This window comes from Lygodium microphyllum, chromosome 11 (genome assembly GCF_053477565.2).
Source record: "Lygodium microphyllum isolate KBCC chromosome 11, Lygodium_microphyllum_v1.1.10, whole genome shotgun sequence".
NCBI lineage: Eukaryota > Viridiplantae > Streptophyta > Polypodiopsida > Schizaeales > Lygodiaceae > Lygodium > Lygodium microphyllum.
Genome location: NC_141145.1, coordinates 148,253,232 through 148,263,382, shown reverse-complemented (window position 1 = coordinate 148,263,382; position 10,151 = coordinate 148,253,232). Strand labels below are relative to the sequence as shown.

Genomic DNA, 10,151 nt, shown 5'->3' with positions numbered 1-10,151 from the left:
GACTAGAATATCATATTTTCCAAACGCCTTTCTCTAGGGCAATTTCCCAATATATCCCTACAATTTACTCAAATTTTCCAATATTGCACAAGAAAATTTCAAAACGCCCTTTATCATTCCAATGTATTCCTCTTACCTTAAAGGTTCTCAACATATCCTCAAATTACCTAAAGCTTTCCAAAATGCCCTAAATTTTCAACAATTTCTCAACATGCCTTCTTCAAGAAATTTGAAGATATGCTCTATGTCTCACAATCTCATTGAATTATTTCATTTCCACATCAACTCTCCGACTTGGGTATAACGAAAGTATGGAAGAAATAATAAACCATAACAGACTTTAGATATCACTATGCAAAGGGAGGTTTTGAGCTACAAGCTTGGGTTATGCCCTAGACCACTAGTTCAAGAGCATATATGACCACACACTCTTGGCCTCGTAGACCTCCAAGAAAACTATCACAACTAGCATGTGCAAGAGTCCTATAAAAAAATTTATTAGGGCTGGAGACCAATTTCATGGAGAAAGCATGTGCTTACACCACCAACATGAATCTAGACGCTCAAATTGGTGTGGTGGCTGAGAGTACAATACTCATAGTTTTGTAAAGCTCCAACTGCAGACTTTGATTTGTTTCTATAGCAGGTTGTTTTCTTCGCTCTGTTGTTGCAACCAAGCTAGAGAAATTCAATGTAATTAGATGAAATCCATGCCCTTTGGGCACATTGTAGGTTTCTGGAAGATTTTAAAACATGTTGAAAATTTATTGAAGCTTCAAGCAGTTTTTAAGGCATTTTTATTGTACTTTAAATGTAGATGGGAAATTAACAAATGGGAGGAGGATAGTAAGTATATTGGAAAAACTGGAAGTACAGTTTCTTGTGCATCTTGAGAGGAATATTGAGATGTTCAAAAATAGAAGGCACAGTGGAAATTTGACCAAAGCTGTAGAGATAATTTGATAACTTTCCCTTCTCTAGCATTCGACAAACCAGATTATCATCTAGCAATCAAGAATCAAAGATGGGATTATAAAAAAGGTTAACAAGGCATGTTCATGTAGAGATAGATGGGCATACAAAATGGCCAGATAGATTGTTACAGTTTAAAGCTTTGCAATATTCGGCTATTTGTTAGCTTCACGTGTAATAGCATTTGCATGCTCCACATTACTATGATTAAACGATCAAGCGTACAAGCCAAGCCTTAAAAACAAAACCACTGTCAGCATTTCAAAGTGCCAAAATGCAACGCATGCAATTGTTGCTGCATGCGTGATCATTAAATGACATCGCGATAGCTACCGACCTAAGAAGTGCCTGCTCCAATCCCAAGCCAGCCAATGAGGAGCACATTCTCATTACAATACCGCAATGAGTGAACGAGACATCAATCCCGTTCGCTGATCGCTGTCAAGTGCTCGTCAATTTCTTCCGTAGGAAGGATTCGGAACGTGGGATCACTTTCTCGCACTACTCCGACCTGTCACGCACAATCATTTATTGCTTTGCAAAAGATGTTCTCTACGTTCAAAACCACCCACGCAACGTTCGACTCCCACCACCCCTTCAAATGTCGAAAAATCAAAAGGCGTCTTTACCTCAATTTCTGTAGGCTTGAAATCTTCGAGCAGAATAGACTGTAATGCAGAGATGGCGGTCTGCGAGTGCCCCGGCTAAAGTCAGTACGGCACACAAACTTAAAACGCCCATAAAGCAGCACCCACGACGCAATAACACGCACTTACTTGGACAGTTTCTTCGTATGACAACTGTGCGTTGCTCTTTATCTTCTTCTCAAGGAAGTTCACCACCTCTTGTTCTTTCAACCCTGCACTGGTGGCCTGCATGCAACCAGTCAAAAGGCCATCACTAGGGTAACACAGTTTCAACACACTTTCCGCACATGGCCTTTTCTCAAGCCAGCTTACGAAAGAAAGACAGACTTTTGAGGCCTCTCTGACAAGAACCTATCTCAAAGAAGAACAGGTGGGTTGGCAGGACGAGGCCCTCAAAACGAACACATCCGCTTACACAGTCAAAAAAAAGCATTAAATGAAACGTTCTTCACCGTGAGGTGATACTGGCAGCTGCATACTGTAGGTCAGGGTAAGTCTGACGTCACAGCCTACACCCAGGCAAAGACATCAGGAATAAAGCACACAAAAGCTTGGAGAACGAATTTCAGTGTTCTGGCACTTGGCTGTATTTGGAATCCAGCACTGATCATTCGTATCATGGACCTACAATGTACTTACTGCTATTTTTACAGAGGCAGAATCAAAAGATTTCTCCCTTGATACTAGCAACATACGCTGCATTTGTTGATTAAGTCAAGCCATGCCTTGCCAAGTATCATTTAAACAGTTCCTTTGTACCTTATAACCAACATAATGGCCTGCAGGATCACACTTGAACAACTGTGGCCCCAGCTCCTCATCAATGCCAAGAAGCATAGCGGCTGCAATTCATACACAAAAATTCAGCACCTAGTTAAACACATTTATCAGCAAATCAGTGACATCAGGACAATGAAGTGAACTTATACCGACTCCCAAGGGTCTCATGTAGGCATGCTGAGTGTACACTTGAGACTTGTCAGCAAGCCTGAACCACATAAGATTTGTGTCACATCAACCACCTTAATAAAACAAGAATGTAGAATTCTAGTATTCCTGTTCAAAAACATTTGAATATTAGCCCCAGTCCAATCAAGATCAGAGGTGTATACATGCCACTCCAGCGTCTCATAACCCCCCAACCAACCCAACCCCCAAAAAACCCCACGGACACATGTGCACGTGCCCACTGTTGCAATTGAGTACAACTGCTGGAATCAACAGAGCCAACTGGTTTGGCATTTCCTCGAGTCTTTAGAGCCACCCAGGCATTGCCTTATAGGCAAGATTAGATTTTAAGCTTTGCTGACCAAAGCCTTTAGGCTTCATATGCATCTGCTTGAAACAACATATCAGTGGGTTGTCAGTGCCCGAACTCTTCTGCCCTGTTTGAATATCAAGCCTCTTAGACACTCCAATTGGCTTTTGCCTTAATTCTTAACTTGGGCACATCACTACGAACTTCAGTCTTCGGATCTCCTTCAAGCAATTTCAAGTTCAAGATTTGTGTGGCCTTTGCTCATTTCTAAGATTCTTGGTGAGGTCTCTCCTTAGATGCCTCCCTTTTGTACATTTATATAGAGCAGTGTTTAAGTTAGGCATGCACATGTCAGAGCTCGAAGAGGCTGATGTTTAAGGATGCATCATGGGCCCCTTTGGCATAAAGCCAAGTTTATTGCAGCAGCTTTAAGTGATCAATCCTCCTCAACCCCTGATAAAATAATTTAAGCTATTGTGTAGACTGACACACACTCTGGAACATACATAGAGCAGCCAACTAAGAAATACTTAAACTCAAGAAAGTCTGGAAGGGCAAGCTGCCGTTCATGTATTCTTGGAACTTGAACAAATAGCTGAGATACTCACTAAAGAAGAATCACAATATCTTCTTGTCTTTGTTGCCTGGCTTCACATGAAATTGTGACATGTTCAGACTACAAAGCTCTCCTTTGTAACTTACTTCGGATGGCACCTCTTGTGTGCTTGGAGTTAGTGTGCTTGGACTAATGAGATCATGTGGTCCTCCATACTATAAAGGTTGACAAGTAATTTAAATTGGTTGATACTTTGGACTAATACAGTCATTAGGTGTTAATCCTAAGGTTGACAAGTCATATTACTTTTGTCATTCATGCCAAGATATTTTATGGAGTGTTAGTTGGAATCTTATAGGAGACCCCTAAAAATGAGGGTTTCTGTAAAATTGAGGACTCCACGATACAAATATTACCATGGGACAATGTTTGCGGAGTACTTGAAACAGGAAAGACTGCTGGACAAGCATACCTCTTTGCTAGGTAATCCACAGGAATCTCATAACCCATCTTGAATCTGAATTCAGCAGCTTCATTTCGAGCATGTTCCACGAGAGATCGAGAATCAGCTGTAATTTGAAAGCAATTTGGTGTTAACAAATACAGATGTACCCAAAGCCTGCAATATTCATGCATCTACTAATCTGGAAATAGCAAAAGTTCCCTGAGAAAAATTATGTCAAACAACATACATCTGAAAGTTTGGTGACAATAACTATGTACTACATTAACAAGAGTGCACATCATGATCTGGAGAATCGACCTGTGCTCATTGAAAGGAACCATTTTTCAACCTGTCTATTCTATCCAATGTTCCTCTTGGCATACACTACTGCCTTCAAAAAGATATTTTATTGTGTCTCCCACAGCCTCTGGCTAAAACATTTCAAAGTCTCACACAAAAACTTTGTATACATTTTCTAGATAAACATGTCCTAACTTCAAAAATCTCTCGACTTCATAAAGATGTCCTGATCCTCCAAGCAAGTGAATCATGCAAGCACAGTGATCCAACCTTGCTTAGATTTCATGGCCTCTTATCACAGTAGAATAATCATGGTGTCACCAAGATGTGCTATTCCGAGCTCAGGATGAGCATGTGGCTTACTTCTGGCCTCTTGGGTAGGCATGACACTCCATAAGTTGTGCAGGACATGGAAAGTCCATCACTGGTAGGGGTTCAATAACTAAGATCCACAAATCTAATTAATTTGTTGATCTGGAGGGGCAAACTGCATGTATAATTACTTGGGGATTTTTAAACCTTAGTGTGAAATTTTCAGCAAAAGTATTGGTTTTTTTTCTTTTTTGGGGCAGGGGGGGCCGGGGGGCGGGGGAGTGGTGTGTGTGTGTGTGTGTGTGTGTGTGTGTGTGTGTGTGTGCGCGCGCGCGCGTGTGCATGAGACACAAGCATCGTCAAGAGCACAGCCCGCTTCTAGTGTGCCAAATAGAACCAAGAAAAATATGGACATCCCTAATTATGAGATGTTGGAGAACAGTAGCAGCTCAGCTTGGGAGAGTGTGCAGACAGTAGAGAAAGAGAGTGTGGGCACTGCTCAACACTTGATTGATTGGAAGTGTGTAACTCAAAATACAAAGTACAACCCTTAGACTTTAGGGTTGTGTAAGTGGCTTAAGGTGCATTCACACACAGAAGTGTGTAGTGCGTGGCAAACGACCAAACTATGTAACATAAATACACAAATGAAAAACAATATGACTGGGGAAAAAACCTCTCTTACGAAGAGTAAAAAGTTCCCTAGTGTCCTACGTGCAAATCACTGACACTCCTATATGAGTATAGGTGTGAGTAAAACCCAACAAACCCCCCCGGAATGATAAGTGATCAACATACAAGGATCATCCACCAAAGGATATCAAATTTAAAGCATTGCGAAATGCTTCAAATTTGTCACGAGGAAGAGCTTTGGTGAAGATGTTGACCACATTGTTGTTGGTAGGACAATAGAAAAGGCTGATATCCCCTACATGTAGCCTCTCTGACAAAGTGATAATGTATCTCAATGTGTTTCGTATGTGCATGAAACACTAGGTTCCGTGCCACTACAATGGCACTCTGACTATCAGTAAACAAAGAGTAGGCTTTGTGACATATACATCAAGATCAACCAATAAACATCTCACCCATACAAATTCAACTGTAGTAGTGAAAGCTGCCTTGTATTCAGCTTCACAAGACGATGTGGCAACTGTGCATTGTTTCTTGCTAAACCATGAAATGCAAGAAGAACCAAGAAAGAAACAATTTCCACTTATAGAGTGACGAGAATAAAATCTCCAACCCAATCGGAATCACTGTAAGCATGTAACTGCAACGACCCCCCCTTGGCATAAAGCAATCCAAGAGTCCTAGTGCCCTGCAAGTAACGAAAAAGCCAATGTGACATGCATGGGCTGTGCATATAACTGCTCAAAGCTGAAACTACAAACTAAATATCTGGCCTTATGTTGCATAAATAAATAAGGCATCCAACCGCTCGAGCATATGTATGAATGTCAAACATATCGCTGTCATCATGCAAAGACAGCTTAAGTCCAGTCTCCATCAGTGTGCTTATTGGCTTGAAATCCTAAAAGCCAAATCTCTCAAGGAGTTTACCAATATATCTAGACTGTGATAATCCAATGCCTCTAGTATCATGAATAAGCTAAATGCCAAATAGTAACGCAAAGGCCCCAAATCTGACATATCAAAAGTTTGCTGCAAATTTTTCTTAAATGCTGAAATTTGACCAACATGTGTCTCTGTGAGCAAAAGATCATCCACATAAAGACAAATGACCAGCAAGGATCCCCCCTCTTTGCATACGTAAAGAGTAGACTCTGATGGGCAATTAATGAACCCTTGGCTAAGTATGAAGGCATCAATTTTCGCATATCAAGCTCACAGAGCTTGCTTCAACCCATACAAAGCCTTTTCAGCTTGCATACCAAGTGTTCAAATCCTTCAATTGCAAAACCCATGGGTTGCTGAACATACACTTCTTTCTAGAGTTCCCCATGTAAAAATATAGTTTTAATGTCTAGTTGTTGCACAATCCAACCATAATGAGCAACCAATGCAACCATACACCTAATAGTGGTTATACGGGATGTAGGAGCTAATGTCTCCTCATAATTAATGCCTTTCTTTTGCCCATAGCCTTTTACCACAAGCCAAGCCTTGTACTTATCAATGGATCCGTCCACTTTTCATTTCAACTTATAAACGCATTTAGTACCAATGGCCTTCTTTCCAACAAGCAATGTAACTAAACCCCATGTTTGATTCTTTTTTATAGAATCATATTCAGCTTGCATTGCTGCCATCCAATGTACATTGTGTTCTACATCCTCAAAAGAATCAAGCTCATCATCATCAAGTTTGTTTGTTGCCATAGCATGATCATGTAAACGTGTTTGTCTTGGAATACGACCAACAAGAGGAGTATCAAAATGACTGTCTTATAGAGTCTGCAAGTACCATCTAGATATATGTCTAGCCTCCTGATTATATGCATGCTTTTGATGAACTTCATGTTCAACATCTTGCTAAATATTCAGATCAACCATAGAATTTCTGCATTATTTAATGGAGCAGTTGGCTGAACATTTTGTTCATTTAATGAAGCCAGTAGTATCATCAAAAGAAATAGGCAATAGTCCTTCAAACACATTGTTTGCAACCTGATATGTGTCATAACCAGCAAGAGATAATTCTAATTTTTCATCAAAAATCACATCTCCATTGATAAAAACTTTCTTGGAAACAAGATCGTACAATCTGTACCCTTTGCTTTCATTATTGTACCTTACAAATACGCACTTAACAGTCTCATTGTCCATATTTTTTCTCAATACTTTGGAAATATGAGCATATGCAAGACACCCAAAAATACGAAAGTGACCAATTGAAGGTTTACGACTGTTCCAAGTCTCAAAAGGTATTATAATTTTCAATGCCTAAGTAGGTCGCCTATTAAAAACATACCAAGCACATACAACTGCTTCCATCCAAAATCCATGTAGCAATTTTTTAGCTTTCAACATACATCTGGCCATCTCCATAAGTGACCGATTCTTCCTTTCTACAAATCCATTCTGTTGTGGAGTATATACAATAGTATACTGATGTGTGATGTCTTTTTGTTTCAAAAATTTATTCAACAACGAAGACATATATTCCCCCTCTCAATTTGAACGGAGAGTCTTAATCTAATAGCCAGATTGATTTTCCATAAGTGCAATAAAAGCCAAAATTGCATCATACCTTCTGACTTTCTCACCCATGAAAAAACCCAACAAAAATATGTAAAGTCATCAATGAAGGTGACAAAGTAATAACATCCACCCAATGACTTTGTTTGCATGGGTCCACATACATCTGAATGCACAATCTACAACCTGGCCATAGCTTTAAAAGCAACATCACAAGGAAAGGAAAACCGATGCATTTTTTGCAAAATGCATCTCTCACAAATGTGCTCAAGAGGTCTCTCCAAGAGAGGTAACCCTTTTAACATCTATATACATTGCATAAGCATTAAACTAACATAATTCACATCCCATGCGAGCATGCCATAACTCTGCCTGTGACATAGTAAGAGTAATAATACATGCCAAATAAATTGATTGATCAGTCAAATCTATATTAGTTGAGAAGAAACAACTTACTAAAGTATCTCTGATCACTCCTAAGTTCTAGGCTTAACATTGATGCAACTCATATCACTCGAGTTAACTATAGTTACAAGAGTAAGGTTTATTCTAATACAAGTTGTATTATGTGTCGATAAAATTTCTAGGATTTCTAATCATTCTGACGAGCTGTAGTGGGTTCTAGATCTTCGTCTTCGTCTGATTCCTCTATATATCCAAAGACTACACTTGTGTAGCTTCATTTACTTGGAGGCTCAATATCTTCCGAACTTAGGTCAGGGCAATCTACTTAGATATGCCCTAACTCATTGCAGTCAAAGCATTAACGGTTGGGACATCTCCTACGGATGTGCACTATCTCTCCGCACATGTGACATCTCTTGTCCTCATCTTGGGAATCATCTTTGTCACAATTGCTCGATGTAAGTTCTTGGATGATTGGCTTTGCTCGAAGTGATGCATTTTGCAAGTCTGTTGGACGCATTGCTTCAAGACGGTGGTTCGAAGGAGTGTTCGGGCCATGGCAAAACTTGGATACTTGATGCACAATATCCATAGGTAGTGCGTATTTTAGTAGGGTTACAAACTTTAAGTAGTAGGCTTTCAAGGTCAATTCCAACTACTTGAGCTTGAAAAATTCATTTATCCTCAAAGTCTGGTAGGTTGACGGAAGGTATCGTCCGCGTACAACATCTTTCAACTAAACCCAAGTGACAGCAACTTCAAAAATACCTTGATCTTTGCACCATTGCTTCCACCATATCTGAGCCTGGTCAACTAACTTAAGTTCAGCTATCATTGCTTGATTGGCAAAAGCAGTTCCTAAAGCAGAGAAGTAATCATTCATCGACTCAATCCATATCTCCGCCTCTGCTGCGACATCTATTCCTTTTCCACCAAACTCGCGTACTTAATCTACTTGAGAATGAATTTCTTCTCTTGCATGTCAGTATTCATGGGTGCAGAAGATGCTTGATAATCAAGCCATACCACTTAGGTTATTCCATTTAGGATATGTCTACGAACCATATATTAATCTATCACATATCATTACGAAGTTTCGCTTTGATACCAACTGTAACGTGCCCGCCTATCGACTGTCCAGGCGCGTATTTAGCAGTCCATCGAGAGACATATCCAAGCGATGCCGCCCGGCACTCCCATGGAATGTTACGAGGTTTGTCACCTAGGATTTCTTGAGTCTGCCTTGCAACGGAACATTCGCAGCAGAACCCACTGGGATTGACCAGAAATTTGGGTTCCTAGTGGTCAAGGTCTCCTGACAACATTTTAACGTTGGGTCTTGGATATCCTACTTTATAGAGAGATATCCAAGCCGAGGCAGATCCATGCCGCACTTGGTTCAAAGAGAATGGGAAACAAGAGAAATGCACAGCTCAACCTCTCTACCTGTAGGGCAGTCTCATTCTGATCCCCTAAAACGGCATGAATCGAGGTTCTAACCTAACAATTTCTAAGGGTCGATTGGTAAAACCTTGTGAGAAGCCTCCCAGTTCTCTAGGACCACCCTGTCGTAAAACGGACCCGTCGAGGGTTCCACCTATCCGCTACCCTCAATAGGTGTTCTTTAGTTATTTAATTAGGTCCTACCACATTTATGTGTGGCATTTAAAATCAGCTTCCTTAATTAAGCCTTTTAGGGAACAGGGTTCGTTCACGTAATTCATAGTACAGACACGAATACAGAGCAAGCAATCCTTTGACAAACAAGTTCAAACAAGTTCCTTAACTTATATTCAACTTAATCTTTGTCCCTTGCCCATACAAGAGAAATTACATGTCACTTTTGCCCTACATAAGTAATTGGTCCAAATCACATGGCACCACAATTTTCATCCTTTATCTAGAATAGGATTTTTCAATGCCACAAACATTGGGGCCACGGAGATCTTCAACTTCATTCCGGACTTGGCAAGGGATGTCCAGAGCTCCACCTGACCCGCAAGCTGCCTAGGAGTGAAACATTATTCACGTGGTTGGCCTTCTCACCACTTGATCTTTGGCCCATGAATTGAGCAGTGCCCTTTTCGGGTTGATC

The 10,151-nt window shown here is 40.4% G+C and overlaps 1 protein-coding gene across 1 annotated transcript in view; it reads right to left on the bottom strand.

The window, feature by feature from the left end:
- Positions 1-1,073: 1,073 nt before the first annotated feature.
- Positions 1,074-10,151, bottom strand: part of LOC148029501 (proteasome subunit alpha type-6-like) — a 45,343-nt gene continuing 36,265 nt past the window's right edge. The window contains exons 4-9 of the mRNA XM_087688340.1: positions 3,906-4,002; positions 2,549-2,607; positions 2,379-2,461; positions 1,749-1,844; positions 1,602-1,661; positions 1,074-1,483 (exon numbers count right to left, since the gene is read on the bottom strand). Of these exons, the coding sequence (XP_087544466.1) occupies positions 1,391-1,483; positions 1,602-1,661; positions 1,749-1,844; positions 2,379-2,461; positions 2,549-2,607; positions 3,906-4,002 (488 nt within the window). The 3' untranslated portion in view covers positions 1,074-1,390. The remainder of the gene's footprint in view (positions 1,484-1,601; positions 1,662-1,748; positions 1,845-2,378; positions 2,462-2,548; positions 2,608-3,905; positions 4,003-10,151) is intronic.